The sequence below is a fragment of the Sorex araneus genome, chromosome 10 (genome assembly GCF_027595985.1).
Source record: "Sorex araneus isolate mSorAra2 chromosome 10, mSorAra2.pri, whole genome shotgun sequence".
NCBI lineage: Eukaryota > Metazoa > Chordata > Mammalia > Eulipotyphla > Soricidae > Sorex > Sorex araneus.
The window spans coordinates 5617925-5637910 of NC_073311.1; the positions used below are offsets into that span (position 1 = coordinate 5617925).

Genomic DNA, 19986 nt, shown 5'->3' on the forward strand with positions numbered 1-19986 from the left:
TCAATCCACATGCATCTTTGTAGGGGCCACGCCTAGAAGTAAAAGCTCACATCTGACACCGCTAATTGTCCTTCCCAGGCCGCCCGGGGCACGAGGAACAGGCCTACCTCCAGTGTCATGTGTGCAGCAGCAGCCATGAGTGAAGTCCAGTTTTTAACAGTTCCCGAGAGCTTCGACTCTGCCAATAACAATGGTATAGTTCGGTGTCCAAGGCCACACTCTAGGGTTACTTGAACTGATTCCATAGTAAAAGCACAATTTTCTTCGATCAATTTCTGTTCCGTGTCCCTGAAGTTTTCAGTTATTTCTGTTGCCATATCAACACCAAGAAACCACGAATTATAATCATTAATAGATTTGATTCCCCAGAGATTTTCCATTTCCTTGGATGTATCTTTGGATTCGTCTTCTTTTGTCTTTGGAGACATAGCAGCCATAATTGTCATCACAGTGTTAAGAATTATGGGTGAAATCTTGAAAAAAAAAAAAAAGAAAATTCTTTAGAATAATTTCTCTCACAGATGAGAATACATGATATATAAAAGTTTAAAACAACCACTTAAAATTTTTAATATATTAAATTTGTAACTAAGGAAGTAAGAGGCAACACCAAAAAATTATGTTTCATGTCAAATGTCTTCAAGACATTGACTTCTTCTGTTCAGGTTATTGTGAAATTAAGTAGCTAAGGTCATAACGTGCCAATTGTGAAAGACCAAATTTGAAGCTGATTAATACAGAAAGAAGAGTTTTCTATGAACAGAAAAAATAATGCAAATCTAAGATTTTCATTTTTCCAACAGCTGCACTTACTAAACCCAACTCTATAATTCTTGTTAAGATATATCTGCCTTGGGCCGGAGAGACAGTTCAGCAGGAAAGGCATTTGCCTTGCACACGGCCAACCCGGGTTAAATCCCCGGCATCCCATATGGTCTCCCAAGCTCTGCCAGGAGTAATTCCTGAGTGTAGAGCCAGGAGTAACCCCTGAGCATTGCTGGGTATGACCCAAAAAGAAAAAAAAAAAATAAGACACATATGCTGGCTTTTATTCATCTTGTCGAATCATAAGGCCTAAAATTCTCCCCTGATCCCCTCCCCTTCCCTCAAGATCTGTGAGTTCTCCATTACCCTAGCACAGCACCTGCTCCAACCACCACCAAGCCACAGTTCCCCAACAGCGGGGTCTCTATGCCCAGGCAGCACCCTCCTCGCTGCCCACCACACTGCCTCTGTGAATTCTGAAATGCTATCCTGGCATGCCACGCCTATGTTTAAAATATTCATCTTGCCATAATTTTTAAGACAAAATCAAATTCTTTAGCTTAAGACACAAAACTGTGTGACTTGATGGGCAATCACATATTCAGTCAGTGTTACCCAAATGTCAATGATTATTATAGCACATAAGTGTATGACCCTTGCCACCTTAACTGACTGAAAAGATATAAGTAATCCCCCCAAGGTAAATATATATTGCTCTGCAAAACTTAGCCGTCAACTGATTCTTTTTTCCCTTGCCTTATTATGTCACATATAGACAGAGCTCTCGAGACTACAATTCCATTGAGAATTCATTTTTACCCAAATATTGAGATGCACTTACCTTAACTATAAATTCTTCAATTTTAATATTTATATTTTGTTTTCCTGAAGTCCAGGCACATTTCTCCATAAATAAAGAGCAGGGCTGTAAGACCTAGAGCCAATAAGTGAAATTTCATAATTTCTTAGTTTACATAAACATATACTGACAAGAACATGTTCTACTTAGAGATCTTTACAGAACCACTACTAAAAGCATAAAAGGCGAACTAAATTAGTTGAGAACTGTTTGTGAAGATTCTCTGAACTATGACAGGTCTGTGAACATAGTTCTCATCAATGCCTTTATGCCAATCCTAATGTAATGATGCTTATTTACTATCCAAATTTAAAGTTTTTCCTTTTGCAAAAAAAAAAAATCTTTAAATAGTCCTCTATGTAAAATACGCTGTTAAGATCTGTAAAATGTAACTAAAGAACCATGATAAAATATGTAAATGAACAGTGTCCAGATGAAAGGCCCTATTAGAATGTCAAATCTTACAACCAGATGAGTACACCTATGAAGCCTATATTTTCATATATAATTATAAAAAACAATCTTGCAGCTAAATTGAATGGAAGAATCTGGGCTGCGTAACTACATCAAAAAAATACGGGAGGGCGAGGGACAGCCCAGCAGTAGCTGACATGCTCTGCATGCATAAAGTCACTGGCCCAAAATAAACCACTTTTTAAAAATTAAAAAAAGAATGACTTTTTAATTCAGCAGGTAATATTATCTTCCTGTGACATATCCAAAGATGATGATCCTAGTAAAGAATGTTCCATGACAAAGTACAGATGAAGCCTAGGACTGCGTTTCTTGGTGCAAATCATTCTGTCCACAGTTTTTAAAAAAAATTTTTTAATGATTCTGCATATGTAATTTGCTGTAATTTGAGTAGACGAGAGTGTCATGTTGAGTGAAATCAGCCAGAGGGAGAGGAACAGACTCAGGATGATCTCTCTCATGCCTGGGATGGAAAGAAACTGCGCAGGGGAATGTCAAATGCCCAAGGCAATAGAAAGTAAGAGCCAGAGAACTAGTCTTCAGTAGGACGTTTGGCATGGGGCAGGGGTGGGGTGGGAGGATTAGCTAGGGAAAGAAACACTAGGACAGTGGGGGCGGGGAAAAGTGACACAGAGGCAGGCTGAGGACGGGAGGGAAACTGGGAACACTGGTGAAAGGATTGGTGTTGGAACAATCTATGCCTAAAACTCAATTATAAATATTTTTTAAATAAGGGGGTAATTCAATTAAAAAAAGAAAAGGAAAAAAATGTCTCTGAAGGAGAGTGGAGAGAGTAAGGCAGTAAGGCTAGTGCCCTGCACGACGCCAACTCAGCTCCATCCCCTGCACTGCCCCCGGCTCCCAGAGCACCATCAGAGGTCACTCCTGAGCATGGCAGCACAGCGCTGAGCTGCTCCCGCTCCTGGGGTACTCAGTGGACTGTGTGGTGCTGTCCCCCAAAAATGGGCAAGAGCTCGACCTGACATCATGCACAAAAGGTGGAACAAAATGGATTAAAGACCTCAACATCAGACCAGAATCCCTAAGGCACATTGAAGACAAGGTCAGCAAAACCCTCCACGACTCTGAAGCTAAAGGTATCTTTAAAGATGACACACCAGTGGCAAAGCAAGTGAAAACAGATAAATAAATGGGACTAAGAAGCTTCTGCACCTCAAAAGACACAGTGACCAAAGTACAAAGACAGTCTACAGAATGGGAAAGGATATTCACCCAAAACCCATCTGATAAGGGGTTGATATCAAGGATATACAAGGCACTGGTTGAACTCTACAAGAAGAAAACATCCAACCCCATCAGAAAATGGGCCGAAGAAATGAACAGAAACTTTCTCACGGAAGAAATCCGAATGGCCAAAAGGCACATGAAAAAATGCTCTACATCACTAATCATCAGGGAGATGCAGATCAAAACAACCATGAGACACCACCTCACACCAGAGAGACTGGCCCACATCCAAAAGAACAACGGCAACCACTGTTGGCATGGACATGGGGAGAAAGGGACCCTCCTACTCTACTGGTCGGAATGCGAACTGGTTCAGCCCTTTTGGAAAACAGTATGGACCCTTCTCAAAAAATTAGAAATTGAGCTTCTATTTGACCCAGAAATACCACTCCTGGAAATATATCCTGGAGAGGCAAAAACGTATAGTCAAAATGACATCTGCACTCGTATCTCGTATGTTCATTGCAGCACTGTTTACAATAGCCAGAATCTGAAAAAAAAAAAAAAAAAACAAACAAGTGCCCAAGAATAGATGACTGGTTGAAGAAACTTTGGTACATCTACCCAATGGAATACTATGCAGCTATTATAACCTTTGCAGACGAAGTCATGATTTTTGCATATAAGTGGGTCAACATGGAAAGTATCATGCTAAGTGAAATGAGTCAGAAAGAGAGAGACAGACACAGAAAGATTGCAACTCACCTGTGGAAAGTAAAATAACAGAATGGGACACTAGCAACCAAGAATAGTAGAGATAAGTACCAGGAGGTTTGCTCCACAGCTTGGAAGCTGGCCTCACATGCTGGAGGAAAAGGCAGCTCAGATAGAGAAGGGAACACCAGGTAAAGCATGGTTCGAGGACCCACTGGGAATGGGAGATGAGTGCTGAGAGTAGACTATAGATCAAACACGATGGCAAACCACAACACCCAAAAGGAGAGAGAGAGAATAAAAGGGAATGCCTTGCCACAGAGGTGGGGTGGGGTCAAGGGGATGGGATGGGGGGTGGGAGGGATACTGGGACCATTGGTGGTGGAGAATGGGCACTGGTAGAGGGATGGGTACTTGAGCATTGTATGACTGAAACACAAGCATGAAAGTTTGTAAGTCTGTAACTGTGCCTCACAGTGATTCACTATTAAAAAACTTAAAAAAAAAAAAAGCTGCAGCTCCCCTGCACAGCATGTCTCCATCCTTTTGGGCTGTCTCCGCAGTCCTCAAATATATTTCTTAACAATAATGAAAAACACAGTGAAAGTCGAATTTTAATAATATTAAGATACGGTCTTTAAATTTCTTCATTCTAAGTTTAAAGATTTAGTATTTATTAATTTACTCATTCATTGAACATATAGATGAACACAAACACTAAAGTGAATACTCATTTGTATTAAAATTCAGAAAATTTAAAAGATCATGAAGCCAAAATAAATCTATTCTGAAGGCAATCCCAGCCTGTCACCAGCAGGCTATCACAATCACTCGACATCACTGAAACTCAACATTTTCATCCATAAAATGTCAAGTTTGTGATCATAAATAAGCTCAAGAATTCCACCGGACCCCCACATTTCTAGGAATCAATCATTTCTGCTATTCTCCACTTCAAGTTTAAATGTAAGGTGATTCTCACTGTTGTAACGCTTTTGCCCCTCTTTTCTCGGAGAAAAGGGCAGGCGAGCACTTTAAGGTCCCTCACAGAGGCCTCCATCATCTGCTCGAGTTTGGATGTTGACAGGGAGAGGTTGCACTGGAAGGAAGCCGAGAGGGCAGGTGCATCAGCCTTTGTCAAATTGGCAACAAATACCACTTCTGGGTCTGTGACCTTGGCCTTCAAAGTCATATTTGGCCTGACAGAGTCATCTGTAAAAAGAATCAGAAATAGGAATCAAAAATGGTTTAAGCTGAATCTCTACAAAGTCATTTCCAATATCCTCTGTAACAGAAAAGGTGAAAACAGTATGGATAATCAATTAATAACGATAGTAAATAATGAACAATTCTAAATTGTAGGGGATAATGCCACTTTATCCCCATCAAAAGAAAATCATTCCCTCTGGGACATAGCAGGGATAATGCTGTTCTAGGTTCTTCCCATCAGAATCACATCCCCTGAACAAAAGCAGCAGAGGCAAGGCAGGGAGAAGAGTTAAGGGACAAGGAAGAGAAGAGGCCCTGTGAAGATGCACACTGTAATCAGTTGTTCACTGTGATTTCACTAGAGTCATGGATCATGGAATACATTAAATAGAGCTCTTAAATATTACTAAATTTCTATTTTGAAAGCATTAAAGGTAAGTAAGAATTTAATCCTGCCAATAAGTAATAGATTTTCAATCTTTTTCTTTTCTTTTTTGGTTTTGGATCTTAGGCCACACCCAGAATGCTCAGGAATCACGCCTGACAGGACTCAGGGCCCCATATGTGATGCAAAGAATCAAACCTGACCTGGCCATGTGCAAGGCAAGTGCCTGGCCCTCTATACTATCTGTATTCTCTCTCTGGTCCTCCAGTCTTACTGAGTTAGACTTTAAAGGAGTTAAAATGCCTGAACTTTGACAACTGTAATTTAACACACACAAAAAAACACTGCTTCAACTTTGGTAATGGTGGTAATGCTCAAATTGTAGGAAAGTGGCATCAAATACATTGAGATCAGACATTTGGAAACCAATCTAGAACAAGGGCATCATGCCAGGCCATCTAGGTCCCAGACCTTCAGGTGTGATCTGTTAAGCTGATCACCGCTATGCCAGATGCCTGCAAATACTTTTCTTAGAATAAAGATTTCCCTTCTACAAAACAGGCATCATCAATAGTCCCAGAACACCCCACTCTGTTCTGCATGTGTCAGGAAATGCTCATGTGAATGATGGAACAAAGCAGAGCTTTCCTGGACTGAATTCATTAGTTATCTCCTCTGCCTCTCCTCCTCCTCCCCCTCCTCCTCCTTTTCACTCTTAGAACTCTGTCCTTACTTGGGTTTTTCGACACAATGTGGGTGAATCAAAAAGAGTGATTTTAGGTTCTTAAAATACCTGGCTCTCCTTTTTCTGAACGTAATGACAAGTTGTCATCTAACAAAGACAAATTCTGCTAACCTTTTTCGGTCTTGATTTTTGCTGTGGCAGTCTGTCGGAGTGGAATCTGAACTTCCCTTGTTGGGTTTTCTGGACTCTGAGGGACAGCTTTGATAAAGAAATCTGCCACGGTCATCAGAAATTCCACACTCGCACATACATACAGCTTGTCAAGAACAGCATCAATATGACTTCCATTTTTGTCCTGCTTGTAATTTATATCAATCATAGAATTATTATTATCTTGGTCATTCTTCTTATCAATCATTCTGGAAAAAAAGACAAAACCATTATCTTAATACTGCCAAAATAATTAAAAAGATAGACATGTTTCTATACAGTAGTAGTCAAGCTAGCAATCAAGCTATTGCATTCCAAACTCCAGAACAAAATTCATGTTAATGCAATTACAGAATATTTTATAACTAAAATGTTGTGCTAGAACAGCAAATCAGTGAATGCTAAAAATATTGGACAATTAGTAGAACAACTGTCCAAACAAAATTTCTTTACATCATCTGACAAAACAAAACCTCCTGGAAGATTAATCTCCACAGATCATCAATTTGATCCTAAGGGTATTCAGTGCCACTCAAATGAACAATTCCCTGCAATGACAGTCCCCACACATTCCCACGTGGACAAGAAAGAAAGGGGCATGAAAGGGGCTGGAGAGACAGTACAGTGGGTAAGGTGCTTGCCTGGCATACATCAAAATAGGTATGATTCATGTCACTCCATATGGTCCCTTGAGCCCTGCCATAAGTAATCCCTGGGCACAAAGCCAGGAATAAGCCCTGAGCACTGCCAGGTATGACCCACAAAAATCCAAATTGAAAGAAAAAAGAAAGAAAGAAAAGGGCTCCAAACACAATGGCGTTTATCCTCCTTGTCTCGACAGCCTTAGATACAACATGTGCAAACTAGAAAAGCTGATGGAGTGACAGCACTTTTCGTTCATTATTCGTATCTCAGAAAACAACAAATGGCTTGAACGTATCCAGCACAGAATCCAGAGAGCACAAATAGAGCACAGTTTTCCTCAAAAACACTGTGTCTCAATATTTGGGAAATAAGTAAAAATATAATGAAACTCTGCATTACCTAATTTGTACTAGACTGGACTGATACAAGTTAATCTTTCAAAAATAAACGAATAATTTTTATAATGCTAAGAACTTCAGTTCTATTAAAACTATATTAAGAAATTTCCCAGAACAGTTTCTTTGTTGGGAGGATGGAGATGACACTGTAACCCTACAATGCTCAAGGTCTGACCTTGTCTGGACCAGGTGCTGTACACATCTGTACCGATGAAATGGCGTGTTGGATTTCAGAAGGGAGAATGTTGGGAATGACATATCCATCCTGCAGAATTTGATATGTGGGCAGGTGAATGTGGCTATCAAAGAGATCCAAGTAGAAGTCGTGAATAATCCTCTCCATTGCTCCTTTGGAATATGTGATAGATCAGGACGTCAGAGGACAGTCATCTTGGTCTTGTAGTTGGAGAAGGACAGACGAGCATTGCAAATACTTTTCCTGCTTCTGCCACATCGGCCAACACTGCTGCTCTTCTCTCTTTGAGATCTTCCTTTATCTCTTCTCTACACAGCTTTGCAAACTCAGACATTAGCTTGTGATTGCCTGAGGCTCATGCCAAACCACATGAGCTCAGTGGTGAATGAGCTCGACAGTTTCCGAAGACAGGCGTCTTTTTGTGGCTTTCCCACTCTAGGCATTCCTCGAGCAGTCATGGAGGTGCTGAACCAGTCGATCGTATTCCTCGTCGATGTTGTCAACAATGGCATTTTCCCACGTTGCCGAAATAGTGCCAAAGAGCTCCCAGTTGGTGATCATTCTGGGAGTTCTCTTCTTAAACTTAAACTTTGCAGTCCTTTCTTCCCACTCTGTGAAGTAGAATTTTGCATGAAGGAGATGATGGTCCAATCCCATTTGGAATTTTGGGTCAACAGTGACATTGGTCAGGCAAAACCATCAATTGAATATGATGTGGTCAGTTTCATTGTGGAACGGGCCACGGGAGACTCCCATGTCCATGTTTAGATTTGGCCTTCTGGAACTGTGAGTTACCATGGATGGTATTGGTCAACATGAGGAACTAAGACAGTCTCTCACCCTGTTCATTCCATTCTAGGCCATGGGTCCTGATGTGGAGTTCTTTGGGCGACCTTCTTGGTCCTATCTTGGCATTAAAATCACTGACAATGATCTTGTAGAAGGTGTGGTCTTCTTTATGGAACTTCTCCAGCTCCATGTAGAACTTCTCAATTTCTTCTTCATCATAGTTGGATGTTGGTGCATAGATGACAAAGATAAAAACTGCCGGCAGTGAGCCACATCTATTCAAGCGTAATTGTCTGATTCGGGTTGTTAGGCATTAGAATAAATCAATGCTCATGGCAAGTTCGTGTTGACAAGGACACCGAGGCCTCTATTGTCACATGTCCCGAGGAACAGTTCTTTTCCAGTGCCAAAAATGGCGTGATGTGATTGGTGCCTTCTCGTCTCGGTCAGACCAATGATGTCGTATTGATCTTCTGCGCTTGCATCATCAGGTCCTTGATCAATGCTTCCGATGCCAGCGTACGTGGGTTGAAAGTGCAGTCATTTTTTTTTTCATTTTAGGGTTTTTTAAAAAAATTTATTTTATTGAATCACCATGTGGAAAGTTACAAAGCATTCAGGCTTAAGTCTCAGTTATACAATGATTGAACACCCATCCCTTCACTGGTGCACATATTCCCCCACCAAGAGAAATGTATCTCTTGTGGCTCTGGATGCTGACAAATCCAAGATCAAGATGCCAGAAGATGGGTGAAACTGGCATCAGATGGGAAGCAGAAAGTGCAGTCATTTTCTCCTTCTTCGTTTTGGCAGTCTAGTTCGTCCCTGCGATTTCATCAGCCTCTCCTTGATCATCCTTTTTAACGCTGCTGTATTGGGGGCTCTTTCAGTGGCAGGTGAATGAGGCCCAATGTTGTTACTGTTTTTGGCATATCAAGTATTGATAAATTGATATATATTTATATAACTTGAATATTGATATAACTTGAAACATTTCAGAAAAATATTCCTGGGGGAGAGGAAAAATGTGTGTGTGTGTGTGTGTGTGTGTGTGTGTGTGTTTAAGTAAGAGGGTGATAAGAAATAATTTGAATACTACAGAAGATTGTGTTGTAAAACCTCAGAATATTAAAACAACAGGAATCAACCAAAAAAATACATGGTGCCTACTATGGAAACTTACCAACAAACCACCTCATGTGGAACTATTAAAGCTTTTGTATCTTTTTTTAAAATTTTTTAAAAATTTTTTTTGCTTTTTTTGGGTCACACCTGGCTATGCTCAGAGGTTACTCCTGGCTCTGCATTCAGGAATTAGTCCTGGCGGTGCTCAGGGAACCATATGGGATTCTGGGAATCGAACCTGGGTCAGCTGTATGCAAGGCAAACGCCCTACCTGCTGTGCTATTGCTCCAGCCTCAGAGCTTTTGTATCTTTTGTATAAGATGCAAAAGATATCTTATTCTCTTCATTCCCTCTTTTAAAAGAGTCCTCCAATTTATTGTTAAACTTTTTTTCATTTACACTTGAAAGCAGCTGTATCTAGTATCGGCACTACTTATGGAAGAATGACCAAAGGCCTTTTATGATTTGCCAAAGACAAATGATCCCAAGGGAGGTCTTGTACACTGAACAGAGCACTTGCCTTGCACACAGCTCCCTGGATTTAATCTCCAGCACCAAATATGGTCCCCTGAGCCCACCCGGAGTGATACCTGAGAGCAGAGCCAGGAGTAAGTCCTGTGCACAGCTGAGTGGCCCAAAAAACAAACAAACAAAATCTCAAGACCAGTGTTGATAGGAATGACAGATGCTAAGCAGGCACAGCCAAGTCAACAGAACAAACCTTGATGTCACTCTCTCAATGCCTTCTCGGAGATCATCTAGGGTGCAGGTCTTCAGTTTCAAGCTGATACTCACTGACCCATCCTTAAACATTTTCCCAGTGGAGGCCAGAAGATGTAGTCTGAGTTCACCAATTCGGAAACTATCATTGTGAAACGCAAGTTTGGACTCCTATGGCATAGTTTTCAAACAAAGAATCATCTCTGAATAGAATATAATCATATTTAGATTCATTCACATTTACAATCATATTCATATCCAAAATACAGTAACAGATATATATATACCTCTCGGAGAGCCCAGCAAGCTACTGAGAGTATCCCGCCCACATGGCAGAGCCCAGCATGCTACCCATGGCGTATTCGATATGCCAAGAACAGTAATGATAGGTCTCATTCCCCTGACCCTGTAAGAGCCTCCAATCGTTGGGAAAGACGAGTAAGGAGAGGCTGCTAAAAATCTCAGTGCTGTGTGTAATAGAGATGTTAATGGTGCCTGCTCAAGTAAATCTATGAACAATGAGATGACAGTGATACAGTGATACAGTCTTTAAAGATAAATCTATCTGATACATTTTTAAAGTATCACTATCAGTACACAAAAATGAAACAAAATAAATATTTTCGAGTATGCACGTACAAACAAATACATACATGTGTACACTGATATTCAAGTATGTTCAATATATTAAATTTGGGATATTGAGGTGAGACAGATATAATCAGTGACTATTTTTGTATTGTTAATATTTTAATGAGGACTCTTGTAAAAGTCACTGACAGGAAGTAAGGAATTTATGAGAAAGATACAGCAGTAGGTAATCAGTGAACTTTTTAACTCAAACTGATAAAAAATAACTAGAAATAAATCATAAGGAATATTTCAATATTTCAGGGAAGTGTCATGTTATAAATGATCAAAAAGTAAAATACTATGTCCTTTAATATTCAATAAAGACTACCAAATGATAAGGTGAGAAATATAAATAGTACCCAATCAGCCCAAGGGACCCAAATAACTTAGTAACCAAATAAGGTCTTATTTAAATTCAAGTAGGTGCACCAAGAGGTCCGAGGGGTTACCTTGATGTCCGGAGCTGTGCAGATGCCAGCACATCCACGTGACTATCCCATCCAGCCACAGACTCGATAAGGGCGAGTAGGAAACTACAAGTTCTAAATTCTGTGCCAGAGTACATCCATAAAATGTACAGGTCCATAAAAGCCCTGGTATCTAACCAGGAGGAACTAGAGCTACAATTGCCTGACCCACTGATCTGCAGTCATGGAAATACTCAGAATAGCAGGTCACAGATGAACAACGGGACTACAGTGCTACCAGTGCTTAACAGGTCATAACCATAAGCAGTAGTCCCTTAGCATAAAGTAACAAATCAGATCAGTACTCAGTCAAGAATCTAATGGTTCTTGTCAGCACCCACATAAACTCTAAGGACCATGGGGAAGCAAAAGAACACAGCTGTACTCGTAGATGGGGACAGAGTTCAGGCTAGTTCTTGAGCTCAGGAAAATTCTCGGGTTTTGTCAAATCAATAGTCCACAAATGAAAATTAAGCAATCTCTGAAAGAGAAAGTCAATCAACTCAAAGAAGACTTGGTTTAGAGTATCAAAGAATCATATAAATGGAATCAAAGGAGCTAAAGAATATATTAGCAAGCCACAGCAGCAGATTTCTGAACGCAGAGAACTCTAGCAGTGAAGCTGGAGACAAAATACAAGCCAGTGGCATAATGAAGTGGAAAAGGAAAAGAGAAGAAAGAGAATAAAATAAAATATAAGAGTAATGATAGATAACAGCAAGAAGAATCATTTCTGAATTGTAGGAATATCAGAAAGATGGGGAAAAGAGAAAGAACAACTGGTAGGAGAAATAATTGAGAACTTCTCCATCTTTTGGAGTGAGGGTTCTGCACAAAATACCAAAGTTCATATAAAATCATAAAATTACCCTGAACAGCCAAAGCCATAGTAAAAGGTAAGAAATTAAGGGATATCTCATTACCCAACTTGAAACTATACTGTAAAGTTATAGCCATCAAAACAGCATGGTACTAGAGTAAGGACAGACTCTCTGACCAATGGGTTAGAACCAGATACCTAGAGACAAATCCCCAGATCCATGGTTAACTATTTTTTAACAAAGGAGCTGGGTACACAAAATGGAGTAATGACAGTCTCTTCAACAAATGGTATTAGGAAAACTGGATAACCATATACAAAAAAAAAATTGAATCCATATCTCACACGCACAAAAGTCAACTCAAAGTGGATCAAACTACCTTGAGACTGAACCAGGATCCATAAAATGCACTGAGGAAAATATAGGCTGAATGCTCCATTTCTGCACCTCAAAGGTGTTTTCCATGATACCATTCCAGTGGTGAAGGCAAGAGAATAAAAAATAAACATATAGGACTACAAGCGAAAGAATTTATATATGGGAAAAGACACATGGGTTAAAACTAAAAAAACACCCAAGTGAACAGGGGAAAATATTTACGCAAAATGCATCTAGATAAAGGTTGTTATCTGGTATATAACATATTCACAAAAATCAATTTAAAAAATCCAAAAATCCCACCAAAAATGGAAAAGGAAAAGAGCAGACACTTCTCTGAATGAAACAGATGGATGGCCAATAGGCACATAAAAGAAAAGTGCTCATCATCATTTTTTATCAAAGAAATCCAAATCAAGATGACAATGAGATGTCATCTCACACCAGTTAGAATGGCACATATACAAAAATAAAAAGGTAGGCAATCTGTATTAGTGAAGATGCAGTGAAAAGGAAACACTCGTCCAATGCTGGTCGGGAAAAGAAAGTTGTCTAGCTCAACACCTATGGAGAACAGTATGGATATTTCTCAGAAAAGTAAGAATTGAGCTACTATACGACCCAGCTTCCTGTTTCTGGGTATCTACCCCCAGCATACAAAACATTCATTCAAAAGGACATACCATAGCATTATTCACTGCAGCACTTAGTATAACAGCTAGGCTATAGAATCAGCCTAGTGTCCAAGGACAGATGAGTGGATTATGAAGATGTGGTATAGATACATAATGGAACATTATGCAGCTGAAAGAAACCATAAAATCATACAATTCACTGCTACTTAGACGAACTGGAGGATATAATATCAAGTGAACTAAGTCAGAAGAACAAGTAGAGGATGATCTCACTTATCTGTAGCATCCAGAATAACAAGATGAAGCAATGTGTTAAAGGGGGAATACTGAGATCATCTTTCATCCCAGAGCATAGGAGGACAGAGAAGGTAGGAAGGAAAAAGAGATGGGTGGGAAGTAACAGGGTCAACCAACATACAGAAAGCAGAGGATCCAACTGGAAATAATTAGTAACAACAACAGTAGTAATAACTTAATATGCCTGTCATATTAAGGAGGCAGGCCTGGGGGTAGAGGGAACCTGGGACACTGGTAGGGGGAAGCTGAGACTCGTGCTGGTACTGGGGCTAGAACACTGTATTCCTGAAACTCAACTATGAACAACTTTGCAAGTAATGGTTCAATAATGAAATTTTTTTAAATAATATAATGAGGAAAAACTCAAAGGCTCGATGAGATCAATTTTTGTGGGCTAGGAGAACATCCCAGGAGAAGGTGAGGACTTGCTATCCTTACAAAAGGCATTCTCGAGGGGAAAAGGTACATGAGCAAACCATCAAAGATGAAAGCTCTGAGAAAACCAGGAAAAGGCAACCTAGATTTCTGGAATTCAATTAAAGAATGTAAAGCAATAAAAACTAGACGCGAACAGAGCAACTGAAACAAGCCTTCAAGTCCTCAAGAGAGGCTTGAGGTAATAACTGGTAATATCTGGTAATAACAAAAAAGTCGAAACTTTTCTTTAAAAAAATCGAAACTTTTCTTAAAAGGAAATTATTATTGTTATTATTATTATAAACAATAGCTTCATATCCTCTAAGTATTCCTGACTTTACAAGAAAGCAAAGCCCAAGCAACAAACCAGTCAACAAAAACACGTTAAGGAAGTCAAGGACATCAATCATAAGTGCTCAGAATAGGCTGTGGGATGAGAAGTCAGGTCTGAGTGCTGTGTCGCTCCTGGCACACGAGACAGCTGTATGTCACTGGCCACTTGTGGGGTACAGTGCACATCATGGGTCAGAGTGGCATGACTATGGCAAACTCGTCTTTCATTTACAAACTATAAATAACTCATAAGCTTCTGTTCCGAAGTTATTACTAGACATGACCTGTGACACATAAGATATGTCAGCGCTTATGAAACAGTTACAGAAGGAGAAAACCTGAGACCACGGAGAGCTTTCTATTAAGGCAGGAATCACACAAATGGGAATGTTTCTTGAGTAAAATGAGAAGTTTTAAGTAACACCAGGTACTCATTTAAGGAATGGAACTTGTACCGCTATCCAGGATAGATGCAAAGAAAAACGGAAACAAGGAGTCTGCCTCCTGGCAGTAAGTATGAGCTACATGTCAAAGACACCAGCAGTGAAAAATGCCAGAAAAGAAAATTCACTTAGAGAAGCAACTGACAGTATACAGCATCTAAATGAATAAATCAGTTCAAAAAAAGAGGAAATAAAAGAAGACACTGAGATTTTAAGTCTAGAACCAGTAGATTAATGACACCTCAGGTGGAATGAAGACTATTTCATGTGCTATGTATTAAGAACACACTTTACATACAGTAATTTTCTGATGCTTTCATTAATATTAGAAACTAAGGCAGCTCACTACACAAGTGACAGGTACTGGTCTAAGGATCAAAAGCAAGAGTGTATGAGATAAAGAACAACACATAAATTGATTCTAAATTAAATATATATGGGTTATGGCTCAAAGGCATAACAAACATGATAATGTTTATAGTACAACTTATTGATGCAATAAAATTATTAGGTGAAACTACATAATTATAAAATACCATTAATATACTACCTAGCTTGCCGCAAAATAGCCTTAGTCTTTGGTTCTTTGCTCATTAGTGCCTTAATTTTATCTATTACACATAACATTTACTCAACAGAAACAAAATTTGTATATGTTCATATATAATTATGAATTTTAAAACAATCACCTAAGGTTCTAACCTTAAAATTTTTCTTAAATAGCTTTATATGCATATATATAGCTACATATCAAAATCACACATACAACTAAACACTCAGATAAAATTCTACTAGAAACGAATCTAGGCAGAAAGAATGATGGAGAATGTGAGGCAAGGCTTGGTTACGGAAGGAGGAAAAAGTGGGTTCACACATAGAGACCATCTGACACTATACAACACATACTTCTAATCCTTGTCATTTGTAATTCCAACCTTCTTTCTTACTTCCTTTCTATAATTTATCATTTTATTACTTACATTATTGTTACTTTTATTTGGGGACTATACCCTGAAATTCTTGGGAACTACCCTGGGCTGTGTGCTCAAGAGTCACTCCTAGCAGTGCTCAGGGGACCATTTTATGTACGAGGTAAACCTACTTTAATGCTGACATCACTTTTAAAAAGCAGTATTTTGGGGCTGGGGCGATAGCACAGAGGGTAGGGCCTTGCATGCGGTCAATCTGGGTTTGAATCCCAGCATCCCATATGGTCCCCCGAGCACTGCCAGGAGTAATTCCTGAGTGCAGAGCCAGGAGTAACCCCTGTGCATCGCCGGGTGTGACCCAAAAAGAAAAAAAAAAGGCAGTATTTTGATCCATTCAATCAAGCAGTTGTGATATATATGTATATATATATATATATATATAATATCTCACATATATATGTGCAAAGGAATACCCTTCAACTCTAAGAAACAGCAAATCATGCAATCTGCAGCAATATGGATGGAACTGGGCGATAAGATCATACTCAGTGAAGCCAGTGAGAAAGGAAGGACCAGATACAGAACCATCTCCCTCATATGTGGGACTTAAAGATACACAACAAGGTAGCAATAAAGAGCCAAAGGAAATGTTACAGAAGAACTGGTCCACACCACTGAGTTAGGGAGGGAGGTGGGTACACCGGTGGTGGGTGTGCTGTTGGAATTATGTGTTTGAGAAACCACAGAGCCTCAATTAATAATATTTTAAAATCCATTACTGTAAACCATAGAATTTCGATCAATAAACCTTTTGATAAAAAAAAATCAATATTTTTTTCCATTGATATAGTAAGAGTAGAACCAATACACAGTGGAGACCAGAGTAAGACCAGAGCACAATCTTCAAGCCAAACAGAATTAAATGGACATGTCAACTTTTTAAATGAGTGGAGCTATCAAAAATGGACAAATATCTATGGCTTAAAATTAGGAGCTAAGTAGTACTACACAATGACAGAAGTTTAACACATACCTGGTGACTATCATTATTATAGAGGATAACGGAAAGCGATTCAATATGAAAGTCAAAGTGGAGAGTAACACTCTGAATCATGGAGAGTGAAGAGTCTGCCAGATCTTGTTCTGATCAAACACAAATATGAAAATTAAAAATCATAAGGTATACACTTTTATACATATTTAAATCTATGCTCATTTATTATTCTCAGTTTATGTCCTACTTCACAGGGCATTAGTTATGATACAATAAAAATGGCAATGATTTGCTCCCTATAAATTTAGTGTAGTGCAAAGCAAGAGGTGCATATTTCTACGGTAGAAAGGGAGGGCTGTGCAAAAGCATTGAGATAGCTTTCTTTTAAAAGCCATTCTGGTGCAAGACATCTTATTTCTGAGTTGTTTTTAATTAGCAAAGCATTTTAATTCACTGGGTACAAGCCATTGACAACAGATTATTGGAAGCAGAGAAATATAAAATGTCTTATTGAATTATCTAATGCTTCCTTTTCAGCAGGTCCGACTTTAGGGGAGAGACTCTCCAAACAATTATAGTGAGTTTTGTTGAAATACTGAATACAATCAAAGTGAAAGTAAAGTGAAATTAATTAGTTACACAGGCAGGCGGGGGGAGGGCTACAAGTGGGGGGGGCTAGGGGCATGGCGGGGCTAGGGGTATGGGGGTGCAGGGTGGAGCTATACTGTGATTCTTGGTGGTGGAATATGTGCACTGGTGAAGGGATGGGTGTTCGAGCATTGTATAACTGAGACTTAAACCTGAAAACTTTGTAACTTTCCACATGGTGACTCAATAAAAAAATTTAAAAAATAAATAAATAAAAAATAAATAAAATGTCTTGTTGAAGAAAAAGCTAATAAGTAACATTCCTTTTACTCTCTCATGAAAGCAAAACATTTTTTCTTTTATCAGTTTTACCTTTGAGGTGATCAGATCTACTCAGAACATCTTTTCTTACTCTCCCAGCCTCGTGGGTGGGTTGCGTGGGGCTTGGCTGTGAAGATGCTTCTCCAAGATTTTCCAGCAAAATTTTCATTAAAACTGTTAGGTCATCTTCACTGAGAGCAACCTAGGAACCAACAATAACCTGTTTATTATAACTGATATAATAAAAATATAGATCATGATAAGGAACCAACAATAAGCTATTATAACTGTTGCAATAAAAATATATATTATAATGTCTATGTCTCAATTTTTGGGTTCTCAAATAATCAACAGAAGGAAGAAAGGGAGGAAGAGAGGGAAGGAGGAAAAGGGAAAGAAAGGGAAAGAGAAACACAGAGAAAGAGAGGCTTGCTCTTCACACCCATGTTCCCGCTTGAACACTTAATCTGACTTGCTTGTCTCAATGCTTCTTCACTTGCCTATTTCCACTCTAGAAAGGCCTGTGCTCTCTCTCGAACATATACTTCATCCTCTCTCTTCCCTGACATTTTAAATAAAGTTTCAATAACACTACCTTGCTTCACCAAAGACACACATACAGAGAGAGAGAGAGAGAGAGAGAGAGAGAGAGAGAGAGAGAGAGAGGATCATAAATAACAGGAAAGAAGTATTTAATTTGTACAATGTGAGACACTCTCCACGTGAATGGACCTACTTCTGCCTCCACCACATCCAAGCCCTGACTAAGAGCGCCATCATTCTCTGTCAGAGTCTATGTAACTATCTATCTTGGACCTGTCCTCTTAGCCCTCTTCCTAGCTCCCCACTTCCCATCCATCTTCCTCTGTCCTCATCCAGTACAAGCCCACCCTGACACATATCCTCTCCAAAATCAGCACAGCTAATGCTGTTCAAGCTGGATAATTTCCGGCCCCCAACCCCATCCCCCGCAAAAAAGGTGCTCTCTTACAAAGAAATAAGGACTGGGAAGGGTCTGGTTTTCAATAGGTGAGAGAGAGCCATGTATGACATGCCAGGGAGAAGTTTCAGTAGGCTGGAGCTCCAGGCTCAATCCCTGGCACCACAAGGTCTCCTGAGCACCCAGGCATCCGAGGTGTGACTCCACCCAAAGAAAACATACTTTTTTTTTCTTTTTTCTTTTTGGGTCACACCTAGCGATGCTCAGGGATTACTCCTGGCTCTGCACTCAGGAATCACCCCTGGCAGTGCTCAGGGGACCATATGGGATGCTGGGAATCGAACCTGGGTCGGTCATGTGCAAGGCAAATGCCCTACCCACTATGCTATTGCTCCAGCCCCAACACTTTTTCATTTCTAAGAGAGTGTTCCTATATGCTGAAAAACTACAAAAGTACATTGGATGTGTTATCCGAATGTCACTTTGCACTGCCTTTCTTAAACTGCCTTAAAACAACGAAATTCTTCCGTATTGCTAAAGTCCTCTTCTTACACTTCCTATTGCCTGTCTCATGGCCTCAGTTTCGGTAAACACAGCAATTCATTTCACTTCCTCATACTGTCATTTCTATGTGTACTAGAACTGCACAGCAATCGGTACAGGAGGGCCAGCCAGCAAGCTCCCCATCTTTCCTAGGCATACTCACTTGCATAGGTTGTAGCTTCCCTTTTATCTCCATCCCTGGGATCTGCACATACCACGCCGCTGCTAAGTTTCGCTGTACAGACAAAAGCATGTTGACTGGTTTCAAAATCTCAACGTCGTGTTGTGGCAAGGTGGCCTGCAATATTGTCCTGAAAGAGAAATGAGAACTGAGTGGATGTTGTTTATAATCAACACTGAAAAATTGAAGAAAAATGCTGCATTCTGTGACCATGCACATCTTGCACTGTCCTAAGCAGTTCGGCTACATGCAGCATTTTCAAAGCCTGTTCTGAATCCGAGTAGCCCGGGTTCTTATGAAGAGTCCCCAAAATCAAAGTCTCCGTCATGCTGATTTCAAAGACACAAGTTTAGTCTAGCCTGATGAGGGTATTCATTACTTGACTCTTTCACAAAGACTGACAGTAGCAACTAATGTGATGTCAAACTAACAAAAGTTGCTTCCTCCTAAAATGATCAAAGTAAGAGCCTACGCAGCCCTGAGTTTTATGTTACTGCTCCAGGCTTAGAAGAAGCTTCTCTATCCTCAAAGCCAACTACACTCTGCTCTCTGCCAAAAACCATCTGCAGTCAGTAATTTCTCTTGTCGTCCAACAGAACCAACACTTCCCATTTGTATCCAAAACTCCTTTAGATATCTCAAAGTATGAGATATCTAAAGTATGAGAATCCCAAAGTATGAAAAGGTTAGGAAATGAGAAATAA

General features: G+C 39.7%; 1 protein-coding gene across 9 annotated transcripts in view; it reads right to left on the minus strand.

Annotated features, from left to right (window-relative positions):
* VPS13C (vacuolar protein sorting 13 homolog C) overlaps positions 1–19986 on the minus strand; it is a 185107-nt gene that overhangs the window by 58810 nt on the left and 106311 nt on the right. For all 9 annotated transcript variants that reach the window (XR_008626968.1, XR_008626967.1, XR_008626965.1 and 6 more), the window contains 8 exons: positions 19265–19412; positions 17670–17820; positions 16749–16858; positions 10364–10533; positions 6451–6698; positions 4983–5212; positions 1607–1699; positions 108–473 (listed from right to left, as the gene is read on the minus strand). Coding sequence is in view for 5 of the 9 variants with exons in the window: in XM_055118553.1 (XP_054974528.1) it covers positions 108–473; positions 1607–1699; positions 4983–5212; positions 6451–6698; positions 10364–10533; positions 16749–16858; positions 17670–17820; positions 19265–19412 (1516 nt within the window). In the remaining 4 variants the exon portion in view is untranslated. The remainder of the gene's footprint in view (positions 1–107; positions 474–1606; positions 1700–4982; positions 5213–6450; positions 6699–10363; positions 10534–16748; positions 16859–17669; positions 17821–19264; positions 19413–19986) is intronic.